Raw genomic sequence first — 20234 nt, forward strand, 5'->3', positions numbered from 1 at the left:
TGTTAGTGTGTGTGTGTGTGTGTTAGTGTGTGTGTGTGTTAGTGTGTTAGTGTGTGTGTGTGTGTGTGTGTTAGTGTGTGTGTGTGTTAGTGTGTGTGTGTTAGTGTGTGTGTGTGTTAGTGTGTGTGTGTTAGTGTGTGTGTGTGTGTTAGTGTGTGTGTGTGTGTGTTAGTGTGTTAGTGTGTGTGTGTGTTAGTGTGTGTGTGTGTTAGTGTGTGTGTGTTAGTGTGTGTGTGTGTGTTAGTGTGTGTGTGTGTGTGTGTGCGTGTGTGCAGTGGGAGGACTCCACAGCTCGAGTATAAACTGGTCTTCACTTCCTCTCAGCAGGAAGCACTGAGTCTTCTCTCTGTCGGTCTCGTGAGTTTTCGGAGATTGTTTTTTTTTTGGGGGCGACCAAACTGCACAGATGGCGACTAAGGTAAGCTGACTGATCGATCACATATCGAGGAGAGGAGGAGGAGGAGAGGAGGAGAGGAGGAGGAAAGGAGGAGGAGGAGAGGAGGAGGAGGAGAGGAGGAGGAGGAGGAGAGGAGGAGGAGAGGAGGAAAGGAGGAGGATAAAAAGCTCTTTAAACACAGACAGTTAATCACAAGTTTGTGTTTCTATTAAACTGTCCATGTCTGACACGCGACCTGCTAATAAAGTTCATTTAAATCGACCGTCTCAGTAGAAAACAGCATGGTGCGTTCAAGTACACCGAGGAAGTGCTGTGACACACAATGACTCACTCTGGTCAGCTTTAGTGAAACATTTAATTTAAAAAACAAATATCTAAATGCAAAAGTACTCAGATGGTTTACTGCAGTAAACGTAGTACTATAAGTGTGTACAAATACTCAGTTACAGGTAAAAGTCCTGCACTCTATAATATCATTTATTAATAATAAATTCATAATCTGAATCTGTAAAGAACTAGAGCGGTCAGATACATGTGGTGCAGTAGAAGTACAATATCTACCTTGAGATGTAGGAGTAGAAGTATAATTTCTCAAGTAAAGTACAAGTACCTCAAAGTTGTACTAAAGTACAGTACTTGAGTAAATGTATTTCCTCTCTGCATTAAATCAGATTTTATATGTTGAGTCACTTCAACAAGCTTATATATGTTTTGTTTAAATGTATAAAAGTGTAGAGATTCTGCATTAAACGTGTTGAGTAACGTGTCCCGGTTCAGTTCACACCTTCAGCAAACAGACAGCTCACAACAGCAGTTCCAAAGGAAGGGCTGCTTTTATTCTGAAAGGTGAACATGACTTCATTCAAATAAAATACTTGTTTTAATGTAAACTTATATTTACTTAAATGCACTTTTTTATTTATTTTTTAGCTCGTTTGACCCTCGGCCACGCCCACAACGATGATGTCACACTGATGAAACTGACAGCGAGAGTTAATACAGACCATAATGTGGTGTTTATGTTTGATTTAAGTTTTCTATTGAAAATGATGCTCAGGTCTAAATAAACACAGATATTATGAATCTGATCTCAGTGTTTGCATGTTAAACTGATTTCATAATCTTGTATTAGTTTATGATATTAGTGACTTCAGAAACATGGACCGTGAGTCTTTTATCACAGTTTAAATTAATGTAAACTCTTTATATCAACATAAAAAGGAAATGTGCGTGTGATATTTTATGAAGTGTCATTTTTGTGCTTTTTTTCCTACGAACAGGTTTCATTTTCTGTTTGTTACATGAAAACATTCTGTTGAAAATTAACTTAAATAAACTTTACAGGAAAAATACTAAAGATCGTCGTTTGAGTTGAAGTAACCGTTACCGAAGTACGCAAGTTAAGTGACTAAAACATCAACATTGGTCGCCCTGTGTGAGCATTTGTGATCTTTATACTTCCTGCTTCACGATTACGTCGTTAACGTGAAATAATTTGTACGAATTACGGAAGGTTTTGCTACGAACGCTAAAAAGGTGTTAATAAAAGTGCTGAACATGAGATTCAGAGTATTTCTGTTGCCTCCACGCGGCTCTCAACATGGCGACGGCTGAGCTGGTTTCTGGCAGCTAACGGTTGCTAGCAGCGCTAACAGTGCACACTACAGCAACAGCGCTCGGAATTTCTTAATTTCTTAATAACTCACTTTGAAGTTTTCTAGAAGCAAATCTACAAACAATCTTTAAATATATAGAATAATAATTATAGGTGAGGATGAATGAAGACGGCGCTCGATCGGTTCAACTCCAACTCATCAATTCTTCATTCCATGAGTGATCGATTACCGCACGGATTTCTCATTTTTCATGGTTTTTCTACAAAAGTCCAGTAACACGTGTTTATTAGTGCTCGTTACATGAAGTCGTTTCCAAATAAACATCCGTCTTCACAGGAAAATACTTAGTTCGGTTTATAAAAGATCGTAAAATACTTAGTTCGGTTTATAAAAGATCGTAAAATACTTAGTTCGGTTTATAAAAGATCGTAAAATACTTAGTTTGGTTTATAAAAGATCGTAAAATACTTAGTTCGGTTTATAAAAGATCGTAAAATACTTAGTTAGGTTTATAAAAGATCGTAAAATACTTAGTTCGGTTTATAAAAGATCGTAAAATACTAAGTTTGGTTTATAAAAGATCGTAAAATACTTAGTTAGGTTTATAAAAGATCGTAAAATACTTAGTTAGGTTAAGAACACACCTTTACCACAGACAAACGTCTCACACTTTAATATAAAACGTGCGTGAAGCTTTGAGAACCATAAATGTTTGTAAAGGAACACTTTGACTCGGTTGCTGCTGGAAACAGAAGACCGGTGGTTCGATAGCCGGATGGAGATGCTGGTCTGGGATCAGCAGATCTTCTGTTGGATAGAGGCCGAGCCGCTCTGCAGCCGCCGCCCTGTTTCACAACAGAGTCCTCCTAGGTCTGATCTCATTCAAACAGCCTGAGGCAGAACAAACAGCTGCTGAGGGGCCCCTCAACACTCCAGGGGCCCCTCAGCATTCTTCTCTTATCGTCTCAGTGTTTTTAAGAGAAACTCCCTGGTTTTTCTTTCGTCAAACTTCTCTCAAGTTTCATCTGTTGTGTTCTGGGAGGACATTTAGGAGACACTTCATCAGAGAGTCCGGGCCAGAAAACGAGCCCCGTTGCACATTTTGAGGGATTTGATGCCAAATTTCTGGATAATGAAACATTAGTTCTAACCAAGTTTGGGATTTTGGTGCTTTATAACCAAAGCCAAGAGTGTAGATTAAAGATAAATACATTAAAGATATCATGATTTTTTTTTTAAGCAAACTTTTGAAATGTTGCATGAAAATAATTGAGAATTAGATGTTTTCCATCAGCTGGTTTGAAGGCAAATGAACCACAGACTGTAAGAAGTGACGTAGCCGTCGTGACGTCACTCATTTATTCGTGGACTGATGTTTTGAAGCCTCGAGTTTGGTGTTTTGGCCGTCGCCATCTTGTTTTTTTTGCAACTAGTGAACAGGAAGTGACGGAGGAGGAGCGACTCAATGCTTCATGTGTGAAAGCAGGAAAGATGCTGAGTCGACACAATGAGTCACTCAGGGTTTCAAACGAGAGTCCGTAATAACAATAATCATCATCATGAATGAATAAGTTATCACAAAGCACATTTACATTTATAAGTGCTGCTGCTTAAGTGCAAATTTCAGGTACTTGTACTTTACTTGAGTATTTGTATTTTAATAATAATAATAATAATACATTTTATTTATAAGCGCTTTTCAGAGTACTCAAAGACACTTTACATTAAAATCATCATATATAAAAGCAACACACTAAAAACATAAAATACACAATATCGGTCACACATTGAAAGCAGTTTTGAACAGGTGGGTTTTGATTTGGGATTTGAACATGGAGAGGGCAGAGCAGTCTCGGATGTGTTTGGGGAGAGAGTTCCAGAGGGAGGAACTGTCCTCTGGAACTCTCCATGTCCGGTGCTTGGTCCTGAGTGGAAGAGACAGGAGGCATCAGAGGGGCGGAGCCAACGGGATGGAGTGTGGTGGTGGAGCAGGTCTCCTACTTAATACTTAATTAGTAAAAGTAAATCTTGTACTTTTTACTTCACTATACTTTATAGCTTTAGTTACTTTCGATTATTAAAATAGAATATGATAAAAAGTGATGAACACATAATGCATCAATGATTATAATACAAAGAATATAAATGATTCTGTGTAATGAGTACTATATGCTATTGATATTGTACTTTTTGAATGCAGGACTTTCTACACTGTGGTATTAGTACTTTTACTGAAGATCTGATCCTGAAAACATCTCAGTATTTGCAGTAAAACTACAGTTGGCTCCCTGAGAGTTGTTTTTCTCTGATTATTGATTATTGATTATCATAATGAGTGTTCTTGTCTCAGTACTCAGATTTGGAGCTGGCCATCAACACGTTGGTCACAGAGTTTCATGAAGCTGCCGATGACGGACCGACCATGAACGCCTCTCAGTTCCAGAACATGATGTCCAAACAGCTGCCGGCGTTGGCTCAGGTCAGTCGATCAATAATCAATAACTAGACTTCAGGTCTTATGGATTATTAATGCAGCGCTGCACCTTCTCTATTGTTCCCACCTTCAGACATTTAGTTTTCATTTTTATGTTGTGTTCTTGGTGTCAATATAGTAGAAAATATAAATATAATACACTATAATAAACTATTATATATAATACTATAGTATAATATAGTTTATCATAGTATAGTCTATATTATAATTAATATAATGAATATAATATATTATAATAAAATATACCCTGATAAAATACAATATAATATATGATATACTATAGACAATATACTATTGTTTATTTTAGAATATTCGTATTATATAGTACATTATATTATAGTTTATTATAATTTATTTTCTTATAGTATTTTATAATACAATATATTACTTCTTATTATAGATTATTATACTTTAGTATTACACAGAATAATTATATTATAGTTCATTAGAGCATATTGTATTATATTAAAGTATATTATATTGATACTATTTTTATACATACTATATTATTATATAATAGAAAAATATACTATACTATAATAAAGTATAATATAATGTACTACATAATACTATACTATGTTATGAAATAATGTAATATTTTATTTTACTTTGTCCGTCAGTGTCTCTTTAAATCAGGGGTGTCAAACTCGAGGCCCGCGGGCCGAATCCGGCCGCTCCGTCATTTTATGTGGCCCAAGAATCCGCCAGCAAAAAAAAAAAAAAAGTTTAAAAAAGGTTTTTAAAAAATGAAGATTTTTACTTGATAATAAAAATATCCCATATTCGAAATTATGAGATAGAAAGTCAAAGTTATGAGATACTTAAACACAACCGTCATAGGAGCAGCTCTTTGGCTGGTTACCCTACATTTGACAGACATTACATTTATATAACTGCATCTACAATATTTTAACACTTGAATAAACAATAATCAAATGCAGACAGTTATTTAACAATATGTTAGGAGTAGTTACAGTTATACAGTCTTACAGTTACAACCGGCCCTCTGAGGGAAACCGTGATGCTGATGTGGTCCAGAGTGGAGATGAGTTTGACACCCCTGCTTTAAATCCTACGTGTGCGACATCAGGAGTTTTATTCTGTTAACTGGTTCCATGTGTAGCGGTGCTGACTCACTTCCTGTTTCCTGTTTGCAGCAAGTGGAGACTGAAGAGGGTCTGAGTCAGGTCCTGGATCAGATGGGGGTCGAGGCCGGTCAGAGCATCTCCTTCGAGAACTTCTGGAGTCTGATCAACAAACTGGCCGTCCAGCTGTTCGACTCCACACACAAAAAGAAGAACATCAGCTGTGGCTGCTACTTGATGTGAGACCTGAGACCACCTGCATCACACCTGAGACCACCTGAGACCACCTGCATCACACCTGAGACCACCTGAGACCACCTGCATCACACCTGAGACCACCTGAGACCACCTGAGACCACCTGCATCACACCTGAGACCACCTGAGACCACCTGCATCACACCTGAGACCACCTGAGACCACCTGAGACCACCTGCATCACACCTGAGACCACCTGAGACCACCTGCATCACACCTGAGACCACCTGAGACCACCTGAGACCACCTGCAGAGACCACCTGAGACAATCTGAGACCACCTGAGACCACCTGCATCACACCTGAGACCATCTGAGACCACCTGCAGAGACCACCTGCATCACACCTGAGACCATCTGAGACCACCTGCATCACACCTGAGACCACTTACAACTCACCTGTGACCACCTGAGACCACCTGAGACCACAGACACACCTGAGACCACCTGAGACCACAGACACACCTGAGACCACCTGAGACCACAGACACACCTGAGACCACCTGCATAAATATCTACGTTTGGTAAATACATTTTTATAAATTGGCGTAAAACTTACGAATAAATCTACAAAATACAAACAAATGAACAAGGAGTGAATTTATTAGTGTTTAAAGTAAAAGTAAATTATTTGAAAATTAGTTTGAAATCAAATCATTTTATGCAAATTATTTCTCAGTTTATTGAAACACTTTATTCTTCATTTATTAATGTTTCGATGAGTCAGATACTCAGGCTTGATTCACTCTGCATGTTATTAATCAAGATATTTTTATATTGAATACTTGATATTTATACACGAGTCACAGGATTGTAGTTCTTTGTAGTTCTTTGTAGTTCGGTGTAGTTATTTGTAGTTCTTTGCAGTTCTTTGTAGTTATTTGTAGTTATTTGTAGTTATTTGTAGTTATTTGTAGTTCGTTATAGTTTGTCGTAGTTATTTGTAGTTATTTGTAGTTATTTGTAGTTCTGTGTAGTTATTTGTAGTTCTTTGTAGTTATTTGTAGTTCTTTGTAGTTCTTTGGTCTGGATATAAAGGTGGTTCTTTAACATTTGTGTCACGAATAAAACATCTTCCTGTTGTGTCGTGATCGTGATGCTCTTTAATATTTAAAGTTCTGTCTGTGAATAAATGATCAACGTGAGAATCCTTTCATTCAGAAACATAAAGCCATAACTACAAACACATCAACGCTTTAATAACCCTGATGTTCATATTCACTATTTCACATGAAGTTTGGACCTGAACAGCTGATCGACAAGAACATAATGTGAAAGTATTTTAATGGTTTAAGTCATTTTTCTGTAAAAACATTTGCAGGTTCCAGATGAAATAATGTTAATAACCATACCTGCAAACTTGTCGCTTTTCGGCGAAATTCGCCGTTTTGAATCAAAATATAGTTACAGTAACAGCGTTTCTCAGATTGGAGTGAGACGAGGAGAAAAGGTGATGTCGTGATCTTCACAATAGAACATCTTTGATGTGTGGAGTCTTGGCCAATCAGCGTTCAGATGTCTACAGCGTCTTCATTTCCCTCCGTTACAGTTTAAGTTACGTTATGTTCCGTTACCGTTCAGACTTGCTGGGTTAAGTTAACGTCCACTGCATGCGGAACTTTGTCGACTGTTAACGTTCATCATTATCACGATTTAGAAGGAACAAACGTAACGTGATGAAACATGAAGCCCCCCCGTGTTCCGGTTCAGTTCACGCGGTCACTCGTTAACGTTAAACCGGAACACCGGCGGATCTGGTTGCAGGTTGTTTGTTTTAACTCAAAGTAGAATGAAAGGCCCAGATACTGATGAGATGATGAGGTCAAAGAGCTTCAGGGAGAGGAGGCTGACTGTAGCGCAGCTTAATGCAGGGCTGAGATGTGAGTGGAGCTGGGCCTGGATAAAGGTGGAGCTGGGCCTGGATAAAGGTGGAGCTGGGCCTGGATAAAGGTGGAGCTGGGCCTGGATAAAGGTGGAGCTGGGCCTGGATAAAGGTGGAGGTCTAAACAGACGTGAGTACAGCTTGCTGCTGTCACAGTGTTTTAAATACATTGATAAGGCAGGCTATGCTACATGCAGCCTCTGCTCCATGAGATGAACTACAGCAACAAGGGCTCACATGTCCTCTCATCACACTGTTCACTGTGATGACCACAGCCAGTGGACCAACAGTCCCACGTTGCTCTCAAGAACCCTGAAGTACTGAGAGGGTTAAGGTGCCTGTAGCTTCATTTCAGCAGGTTGCTAATGCAGAGGTGTGTATAGATCACAGCTATTATTTTACTCTTGATAAGTTACTTTAGCCAGAGTAGATTATCATTTTCATTTAAATAATTGAACTGGATTGAATGCATATTAATTGCAAATAGAAGATGGGCCACAATTCTACCAGCTGTACAGTAACAGTGGAAGTTAATATGAATATTAATATTATCAATGAAAACTAATCACTTTCTTTGTACAGGCGATGGTTCTCGCTACTCTTGCTATCTTTGTTTTTATTTGACCAAAACTTTTGAAAGTGAGACCTCGGTCTCTATGGATTGTGTCTAAATAAAGGTTAATAATAATAATAGAGCAGAAATACTGATTAATAACTGAGTAATAAATTTGTTTTAAAGTAAATGTCTTATCACTTAATTTTCTTCTCAGAGTACACCAGAATGCTACATTTTAAAGCTCATATTTGACTTCACAGTAAAACAGGAAGTGGAAACACCAGTTTTAATCAAAAACAAACATTATCAATGCATTGATTATGAGCCAAACACAGATCATTTGATCCCTGGTTCCTCCTCCTCCTCCTCCTCCTCCTCCTCCTCCTCTCTGTGGAAAACCTTCCCATCAGGCTGCCTCCTCCATCTCAGCTTCACCTCCTCTCTGATGCCCGCCTCCTCCAGTTTCCGCTTCAGCTGAAACAGTTTACATCCTCATGAGCATCAGACCGTCGATCGCTCTGATTGATTATTGAAAGAGGTTTTGAATCCTGATAAAGCTGCAGTTCCTTCAGCGTCCACTAGATGCTGCTGCAGACTCTTCTGTGTTAATGCGCAATGACACAAATACAGCAGATACTAAGTCCAAGGTGCTGTGTTATGAGGAAGTATTATGTCCCTTATTAATGTGTACTACTTGTAACATATGTACTTTATGAGGGCAGCTGAAGTACTAAAAAGTAAAGTTTGTGATTTAGAACGCAGCTTTGATCTCATTAAAGATGAAAGTCTCATCAAAGGTCCATAAAACTCAGATTGATGTTCATTTTTACACCAAACAGCAAAATGCACAAACTTGTACTTGTACTCCATGTTAGTTATTGTGTATTTGACTCATGGATAGAAGGAAGGAAGGAATAACGATAGATGGGAAGGAGGAAAGAAAGAAACACGGAAAGGAAGTATTTTTTGGAGTATTTTATCCGTCTAATTGTTCCGTTATAAAAGAAATGGAGCGTAATAAGGTGAGACACTCTGACCTGCAGCAGGATGGCGTCCTGCATCGAAGGGTCGTTGGGGTCTCCGGATCCTCCGCTGAGCCGGACCTTCACCGACCTCAACACCGACTGTCCGACATCTGCACACAAACAAACCAAAGAGAGAAGATGGACACGGACCCAGACCCTGCTGGATCGGACTCCACAGAACCTGGGAGCGCGGGACTTACCTGAGTGACAGAGGAAGGAGTGTCTGTCACTGCAAGGGGCAGTGATCCAGTTGCCTTTGGAGTCCATCATCACACAGTCGGCTTTCTTCTGAAACGCCTTGTCCCCCCACTGGTTGTAGTTGGTGTAGCTGTGGTCGGACCACGTCCAGTTGTGTCTGTGCAAACCGATCCAGACGTTGTAGTTGGGGACGGTCGCCTCCGTAGGATCCACGTCGCTCTGCAGCAGACTGTAGACCTGGTCGTTGTCCGCCTGACTCGTGATGTTGCTCAGGTCCGTGTATATGGACCTGCAAGAAGTCTGAGCTTGGAACCAGCTCATCTTCTGCTTCAACAGGAAGTGCTTGTTTGAGTCAGCTGAAAGAGGGAAGACGGATTATTCTCTTTAAAGTAAATAAACGTGCAGCTTGTTCATGTGAGAATCGTGCAGAGATCGGCCTCACCGCTGTAACACATCGCGGAGCACAGACTTTTACATTTTTTGGTGAACCACATCCCGAGATTGCTCATGGTGGCGCACTGCAGCCTCGGTTCGTTCGCGGCCCAGTTGTTGAACGAGGTTTCGACGGAAAAGTCGAGGGTCTCCTGAGACCATTTCCAGCCGCTGTTGAAGAGTCCGATCCAGAACTTTCCCGACCCCGCTGTCTTGTGAGCCGCCTTGTTTTGGATCGAATCCTCGATCTTTGCGAGGTCGGTGAACTTCTCCTTGCAGTGATTCCGAGCTTCGGTCCAGTTCATCGGCACTTTAATGACGTGGAAACGTCTGACGACAACGTCAGACTCGAAGTGACGGACCAGCACACAATATACACCTCAATATACATTCCCCCTTTCATAGTCCTCCTAAAGTGGACACCAACTGAAAATACTGTGGACACATTATTATATCTATGGACACCGTGGACAACTTTAAAAACGTTCAGTCGACGCTAAACGACTTTAAAAACGTTCAGCCAACGCTAAACGACTTTAAAACGTTCAGCCGACGCTAATCGACTTTGAAACGTTCAGCCGACGCTAAACGACTTTAAAACGTTCCGCCGACGCTAATCGACTTTGAAACGTTCAGCCGACGCTAAACGACTTTAAAACGTTCAGCTGACGCTAAACGACTTTAAAACGTTCCGCCGACGCTAATCGACTTTGAAACGTTCAGCCGACGCTAAACGACTTTAAAACGTTCAGCCGACGCTAAACGACTTTAAAAACGTTCAGCTGACGCTAAACGACTTTAAAACGTTACGCCGACGCTAATCGACTTTGAAACGTTCAGCCGACGCTAAACGACTTTAAAACGTTCAGCTGACGCTAAACGACTTTAAAACGTTCAGCTGACGCTAAACGACTTTAAAACGTTCCGCCGACGCTAATCGACTTTGAAACGTTCAGCCGACGCTAAACGACTTTAAAACGTTCCGCCGACGCTAATCGACTTTGAAACGTTCAGACGACGCTAATCGACTTTGAAACGTTCAGCCGACGCTAAACGACTTTAAAACGTTCCGCCGACGCTAAACGACTTTAAAACGTTCAGCCGACACTAAACGACTTTGAAATGTTCAGCCGACATTAAACGACTTTAAAACGTTCCGCCGACGCTAAACGACTAAAAATAAAAAGGTCGAAATAAAAAAGAAACTTAAATATGTTGCCGTCTGAGCATAAGATCGGGCTACTAGACTAACACTGAGGCATAGAAATGAATGCCAATTATAATAATAATAATGAGTAATATAGTAAGAGCTGAACCTGATCTGATGGTTTTGAATTGAGCTCAATTGACTTTCCTAAAAGTTTCTCTCAGCGGAGGCTTGTGAGGCCGGACCGGGTGTGAACCGTCTCCGGTGTTTATTCTCACCTAGGTGGTAACTGAGCGGTGTGTCGGGGGTCACTATCAGGCCAAGTGGGTGAGTCAAATAGAGACTCCCCCTCCAGGAGCAGGGGAGGAGCCTGCCTTTGGTTTAAAATGTGTGAGCACTGATACAATACGAATAAAGTTTGTCTTTGAATTAGACCGAGTCTACAGACCTGACAGCAGCAGGAACATCAGACCTGATCTCTTCATGGCTGCAAGTCTGTGAAGACATCATCTTCATCACATCTTCATTTTCATCATCATCATCACTCATCATCATCATCATCAATCCCAATAAAACCGTCAGCTATCATCAGAATTAAACCCTAACCGTTTTCTTATTCCTGATATTTTACCACAATCACTTATTAATGTAATAATATATAATATATAATCCATGCTTGGCATCAAACCCGTATAATCGGTTGTTACTGTGATGTCATGTGTCCACTGTCTTGTACCTAACGGTGATATGTGCCATATGTACTGAGTAACAGCGGGGTCACTACACTCAGAACAGACGGAGGGGGGTCAGATAAGGCCAGAGGGGGGTGCAGTGCGCCGAGCTGTCTCTCAGGACAGACACGTGGGGGGGAGGGCTGCACTTCCTCTGGTTGTTGATCAGCTGATGATAAAAACCTTCGATTCTAGAAGACCGAGGCAGGAGACGGGGGTTCAAGTTAGATCAGAGTGAATAATCTCCGGACGCTCTGCTCACTGGGAGGTGGACTCACTGGTGCTGCAAACTGTTGTTGACCACTTCTTCTCTGTGGTGGAATCCAAAGAAATATACTCGAATTAACTTAAACAAACAAGTGAAAACTGAACTATTTTATACCGATCCATGTTTCCATTTCGGACGGGACATCAGAACCAAGAGAGAGGGGAGCACTATAGACCAGGTCTAGGGAGTGAGCACTATAGACCAGGACCAGGTCTAGGGAGTGAGCACTATAGACCAGCACCAGGTCTAGGGAGTGGAGGGAGAATTCAATTCAAATCAAGAGAAGATCAAGGTTTTGCGGTCAAGAAAAATAAAGCGAATGAACAACTGATCGTGTTGTTGTTCGTAATCTATTACTGTTTGCTACAACTGGCTACATATACATACATATACATATATATACATATACATACATATACATATACACTACATATACATACATATACTACATATACTACATATACACACATATACATAATTCTATTTCTTAGTTGCATATTTGTCCTCGTGTAATATTAACAAAAATAGAAACAGGTGACGTCAAATTATACAAAATGTCAACGTTCAAAACAAACACTCATAATTACTACTTTCTGATGTTGTAACAATGAATGAATCAATAAAAGGAAATCATCTAATGAAAAGTACAGTAGTTCACAGATTAATATGGATCAACACAAAGTGGTGATATTTAGATGACGTAATAATTGATATTTAACAGATAAAGTTGAACGTACCTGATGTGAGGAGCTTCAGTCAGTCGCTGTCCACCAGTGAAACTTTATAAACCTGTTCCTCCGTCACTCCCACCATCATCATCTTCACCATCATCTTCTTCATCATCATCATCATCACCATCATCATCTTCTTCATCATCAGACGTGTTCATTAAGCTCCATTTGGTTAAATGACGATGGAAACGCGGGCAGACAGACGATCAAATGATTTAGTTAAATATGAAGTGACTTGAGAGCAGAGCGGCTGAACAGCTGCAGGTCAACATCAACAAGAACACCGAAGTTATTTGATATTGTAATTATGGTAATTATGATTCAAAGGAGCATTTGGAGCGTAACGCGTCCTCTAAACAAATGTCTCCTGAGGACACATGTCCTATTTAAACGAGGAGGATTTACAGGTCAAAGGTTCATGTAACTTGAGACCAGACGAGGAGGAAGTACTCACATCGTTTACTTCAGTAAATGTACTAATACCACAGTTTAAAGGATATTCTGTTGCAGTAAAAGTATTGCAAGTATGATCAAGAAAATGTGCTTAAAGTATTAAAGTACTCATAATATATTATGCTATCTGATTATTATAATAACAATTATTATTGTCAGTAGTATATTTAATATTATTGTTATTATTATCATGTTTGATGTTATAGCGGTTTAACTTCATTTAAAATGTTTTATATTTTATAAGCCTACATATGGATTGTAAAATCATCTACAAAGTAACTACAAGTACATGAATTAAGTAAATGAAGTACAATAAACATAAAAACAGATCATTGTTTTGTGAGTCTCGAGTCCTCAACAGGTCATGTGAGTGTCTGTCTGATACTTCTGATCAATAATCTTCAAATCAGTGAACATGTTTTCATTTTGTCTTTACTTCTAGAGTCCTGACAGAGAAACTTTGACAGTGTACTTTTTGTTGTAATGGTACATTTCTACTTAGTATACATTTCTACTTAGTATACATTTCTACTTAGTATATATTTCTACTTAGTATACATTTCTACTTAGTATATATTTCTACTTAGTATACATTTCTACTTAGTATACATTTCTACTTAGTATACATTTCTACTTAGTATATATTTCTACTTAGTATATATTTCTACTTCGTATACATTTCTACTTCGTATACATTTCTACTTCGTATACATTTCTACTTCGTATATATTTCTACTTCGTATACATTTCTACTTAGTATACATTTCTACTTAGTATATATTTCTACTTTGTATACATTTCTACTTCGTATACATTTCTACTTCGTATACATTTCTACGTCGTATATATTTCTACTTCGTAAATATTTCTACTTAGTATGCATTTCTACTTAGTATACATTTCTACGTCGTATATATTTCTACTTCGTATATATTTCTACTTTGTATACATTTCTACTTAGTATACATTTCTACTTCGTATATATTTCTACTTTGTATACATTTCTACTTAGTATACATTTCTACTTCGTATATATTTCTACTTTGTATACATTTCTACTTAGTATACATTTCTACTTCGTATATATTTCTACTTAGTATACATTTCTACTTCGTATATATTTCTACTTTGTATACATTTCTACTTAGTATACATTTCTACTTAGTATACATTTCTACTTTGTATATATTTCTACTTTGTATACATTTCTACTTTGTATATATTTCTACTTCGTATATATTTGTACTTCGTATACATTTCTACTTTGTATACATTTCTACTTTGTATATATTTCTACTTCGTATATATTTCTACTTCGTATACATTTCTACTTCGTATACATTTCTACTTTGTATATATTTCTACTTCGTATATATTTCTACTTCGTATATATTTCTACTTAGTATACATTTCTACTTTGTATACATTTGTACTTTGTATACATTTCTACTTCGTATATATTTCTACTTAGTATACATTTCTACTTTGTATACATTTGTACTTTGTATACATTTCTACTTCGTATATATTTATACTTCGTATATATTTCTACTTCGTATACATTTCTACTTCGTATACATTTCTACTTCGTATATATTTATACTTCGTATATATTTCTACTTCGTATACATTTCTACTTAGTATACATTTCTACTTCGTATATATTTCTACTTTGTATACATTTCTACTTAGTATACATTTCTACTTCGTATATATTTCTACTTTGTATACATTTCTACTTAGTATACATTTCTACTTAGTATACATTTCTACTTTGTATATATTTCTACTTCGTATACATTTCTACTTTGTATATATTTCTACTTCGTATATATTTGTACTTCGTATACATTTCTACTTTGTATACATTTCTACTTTGTATATATTTCTACTTCGTATATATTTCTACTTCGTATACATTTCTACTTCGTATACATTTCTACTTTGTATATATTTCTACTTCGTATATATTTCTACTTCGTATATATTTCTACTTAGTATACATTTCTACTTTGTATACATTTCTACTTTGTATACATTTCTACTTCGTATATATTTCTTAGTATACATTTCTACTTTGTATACATTTGTACTTTGTATACATTTCTACTTCGTATATATTTATACTTCGTATATATTTCTACTTCGTATACATTTCTACTTAGTATACATTTCTACTTAGTATATATTTCTACTTTGTATACATTTCTACTTCGTATACATTTCTACTTCGTATACATTTCTACGTCGTATATATTTCTACTTCGTAAATATTTCTACTTAGTATGCATTTCTACTTAGTATACATTTCTACGTCGTATATATTTCTACTTTGTATACATTTCTACTTAGTATACATTTCTACTTCGTATATATTTCTACTTTGTATACATTTCTACTTAGTATACATTTCTACTTCGTATATATTTCTACTTTGTATACATTTCTACTTAGTATACATTTCTACTTAGTATACATTTCTACTTTGTATATATTTCTACTTCGTATACATTTCTACTTTGTATATATTTCTACTTCGTATATATTTGTACTTCGTATACATTTCTACTTTGTATACATTTCTACTTAGTATACATTTCTACTTTGTATATATTTCTACTTCGTATACATTTGTACTTCGTATACATTTCTACTTTGTATACATTTCTACTTTGTATATATTTCTACTTCGTATATATTTCTACTTCGTATACATTTCTACTTCGTATACATTTCTACTTTGTATATATTTCTACTTCGTATATATTTCTACTTCGTATATATTTCTACTTAGTATACATTTCTACTTTGTATACATTTCTACTTTGTATACATTTCTACTTCGTATATATTTCTACTTAGTATACATTTCTACTTTGTATACATTTGTACTTTGTATACATTTCTACTTCGTATATATTTATACTTCGTATATATTTCTACTTCGTATACATTTCTACTTAGTATACATTTCTACTTAGTATATATTTCTACTTTGTATACATTTCTACCTCGTATACATTTCTACTTCGTATACATTTCTACGTCGTATATATTTCTACTTCGTAAATATTTCTACTTAGTATGCATTTCTACTTAGTATACATTTCTACGTCGTATATATTTCTACTTCGTATATATTTCTACTTTGTATACATTTCTACTTAGTATACATTTCTACTTCGTATATATTTCTACTTTGTATACATTTCTACTTAGTATACATTTCTACTTCGTATATATTTCTACTTTGTATACATTTCTACTTCGTATACATTTCTACTTCGTATATATTTCTACTTAGTATACATTTCTACTTCGTATATATTTCTACTTTGTATACATTTCTACTTAGTATACATTTCTACTTAGTATATATTTCTACTTTGTATACATTTCTACTTAGTATACATTTCTACTTCGTATATATTTCTACTTTGTATACATTTCTACTTCGTATACATTTCTACTTCGTATATATTTCTACTTAGTATACATTTCTACTTCGTATATATTTCTACTTTGTATACATTTCTACTTAGTATACATTTCTACTTAGTATACATTTCTACTTTGTATACATTTCTACTTCGTATATATTTCTACTTTGTATACATTTCTACTTAGTATACATTTCTACTTAGTATACATTTCTACTTTGTATATATTTCTACTTCGTATACATTTCTACTTTGTATATATTTCTACTTCGTATATATTTGTACTTCGTATACATTTCTACTTTGTATACATTTCTACTTTGTATATATTTCTACTTCGTATATATTTCTACTTCGTATACATTTCTACTTCATATACATTTCTACTTTGTATATATTTCTACTTCGTATATATTTCTACTTCGTATATATTTCTACTTAGTATACATTTCTACTTTGTATACATTTGTACTTTGTATACATTTCTACTTCGTATATATTTCTACTTAGTATACATTTCTACTTTGTATACATTTGTACTTTGTATACATTTCTACTTCGTATATATTTATACTTCGTATATATTTCTACTTCGTATACATTTCTACTTCGTATACATTTCTACTTCGTATATATTTATACTTCGTATATATTTCTACTTCGTATACATTTCTACTTAGTATACATTTCTACTTCGTATATATTTCTACTTTGTATACATTTCTACTTAGTATACATTTCTACTTCGTATATATTTCTACTTAGTATACATTTCTACTTCGTATATATTTCTACTTTGTATACATTTCTACTTAGTATACATTTCTACTTAGTATACATTTCTACTTTGTATATATTTCTACTTCGTATACATTTCTACTTTGTATATATTTCTACTTCGTATATATTTGTACTTCGTATACATTTCTACTTTGTATACATTTCTACTTCGTATATATTTCTACTTCGTATATATTTCTACTTCGTATACATTTCTACTTCGTATACATTTCTACTTTGTATATATTTCTACTTCGTATATATTTCTACTTCGTATATATTTCTACTTAGTATACATTTCTACTTTGTATACATTTGTACTTTGTATACATTTCTACTTCGTATATATTTCTACTTAGTATACATTTCTACTTTGTATACATTTGTACTTTGTATACATTTCTACTTCGTATATATTTATACTTCGTATATATTTCTACTTCGTATACATTTCTACTTCGTATACATTTCTACTTTGTATATATTTCTACTTCGTATATATTTCTACTTAGTATACATTTCTACTTTGTATACATTTGTACTTTGTATACATTTCTACTTAGTATATATTTCTACTTTGTATACATTTCTACTTTGTATATATTTCTACTTCGTATACATTTCTACTTCGTATACATTTCTACTTTGTATATATTTGTACTTCGTATACATTTCTACTTAGTATATATTTCTACTTTGTATACATTTCTACTTCGTATACATTTCTACTTCGTATACATTTCTACTTCGTATATATTTCTACTTCGTATACATTTCTACTTAGTATACATTTCTACTTAGTATACATTTCTACTTAGTATATATTTCTACTTTGTATACATTTCTACTTCGTATACATTTCTACTTCGTATACATTTCTACGTCGTATATATTTCTACTTCGTAAATATTTCTACTTAGTATACATTTCTACTTAGTATACATTTCTACGTCGTATATATTTCTACTTCGTATATATTTCTACTTTGTATACATTTCTACTTAGTATACATTTCTACTTCGTATATATTTCTACTTTGTATACATTTCTACTTAGTATACATTTCTACTTCGTATATATTTCTACTTTGTATACATTTCTACTTAGTATACATTTCTACTTCGTATATATTTCTACTTAGTATACATTTCTACTTCGTATATATTTCTACTTTGTATACATTTCTACTTAGTATACATTTCTACTTAGTATACATTTCTACTTTGTATATATTTCTACTTCGTATACATTTCTACTTTGTATATATTTCTACTTCGTATATATTTGTACTTCGTATACATTTCTACTTTGTATACATTTCTACTTTGTATATATTTCTACTTCGTATATATTTCTACTTCGTATACATTTCTACTTCGTATATATTTCTACTTAGTATACATTTCTACTTTGTATACATTTGTACTTTGTATACATTTCTACTTCGTATATATTTCTACTTAGTATACATTTGTACTTTGTATACATTTCTACTTCGTATATATTTATACTTCGTATATATTTCTACTTCGTATACATTTCTACTTCGTATACATTTCTACTTTGTATATATTTCTACTTCGTATATATTTCTACTTAGTATACATTTCTACTTCGTATACATTTCTACTTTGTATATATTTCTACTTCGTATACATTTCTACTTCGTATACATTTCTACTTCGTATATATTTCTACTTCGTATATATTTCTACTTCGTATATATTTCTACTTAGTATACATTTCTACTTTGTATACATTTGTACTTTGTATACATTTCTACTTCGTATATATTTCTACTTAGTATACATTTCTACTTTGTATACATTTGTACTTTGTATACATTTCTACTTCGTATATATTTCTACTTAGTATACATTTCTACTTTGTATACATTTGTACTTTGTATACATTTCTACTTCGTATATATTTCTACTTAGTATACATTTCTACTTTGTATACATTTGTACTTTGTATACATTTCTACTTCGTATATATTTATACTTCGTATATATTTCTACTTCGTATACATTTCTACTTCGTATACATTTCTACTTCGTATATATTTATACTTCGTATATATTTCTACTTCGTATACATTTCTACTTAGTATACATTTCTACTTCGTATATATTTCTACTTTGTATACATTTCTACTTAGTATACATTTCTACTTCGTATATATTTCTACTTTGTATACATTTCTACTTAGTATACATTTCTACTTAGTATACATTTCTACTTTGTATATATTTCTACTTCGTATACATTTCTACTTTGTATATATTTCTACTTCGTATATATTTGTACTTCGTATACATTTCTACTTTGTATACATTTCTACTTTGTATATATTTCTACTTCGTATATATTTCTACTTAGTATACATTTCTACTTTGTATACATTTGTACTTTGTATACATTTCTACTTCGTATATATTTATACTTCGTATATATTTCTACTTCGTATACATTTCTACTTAGTATACATTTCTACTTAGTATATATTTCTACTTTGTATACATTTCTACTTCGTATACATTTCTACTTCGTATACATTTCTACGTCGTATATATTTCTACTTCGTAAATATTTCTACTTAGTATGCATTTCTACTTAGTATACATTTCTACGTCGTATATATTTCTACTTTGTATACATTTCTACTTAGTATACATTTCTACTTCGTATATATTTCTACTTTGTATACATTTCTACTTAGTATACATTTCTACTTCGTATATA

At 34.7% G+C, this 20234-nt stretch overlaps 1 protein-coding gene across 1 annotated transcript; it reads left to right on the forward strand.

The window, feature by feature from the left end:
* The first annotated feature begins 297 nt into the window (after nt 1-297).
* On the forward strand, nt 298-6929 carry s100v1 (S100 calcium binding protein V1). The gene is made up of 3 exons (XM_076078438.1): nt 298-418; nt 4364-4492; nt 5665-6929. The coding sequence occupies exons 1-3, from the start codon at nt 407-409 to the stop codon at nt 5833-5835; spliced, it is 312 nt and encodes a 103-aa protein (XP_075934553.1). The 5' UTR covers nt 298-406; the 3' UTR covers nt 5836-6929.
* The last annotated feature ends 13305 nt before the right edge of the window (nt 6930-20234 follow it).

Source organism: Anarhichas minor, unplaced genomic scaffold (genome assembly GCF_050575085.1).
Source record: "Anarhichas minor isolate MPS153535 unplaced genomic scaffold, ASM5057508v1 ptg000066l, whole genome shotgun sequence".
Lineage (NCBI taxonomy): Eukaryota > Metazoa > Chordata > Actinopteri > Perciformes > Anarhichadidae > Anarhichas > Anarhichas minor.

What these genes read in the sequence shown, in the direction of transcription:
- s100v1 (XM_076078438.1), top strand. An exon ending in AGCTGCCGGCGTTGGCTCAG is followed by an intron (nt 4,493 to 5,664) that starts GTCAGTCGATCA and finishes TCCTGTTTGCAG; the next exon opens with CAAGTGGAGACTGAAGAGGG.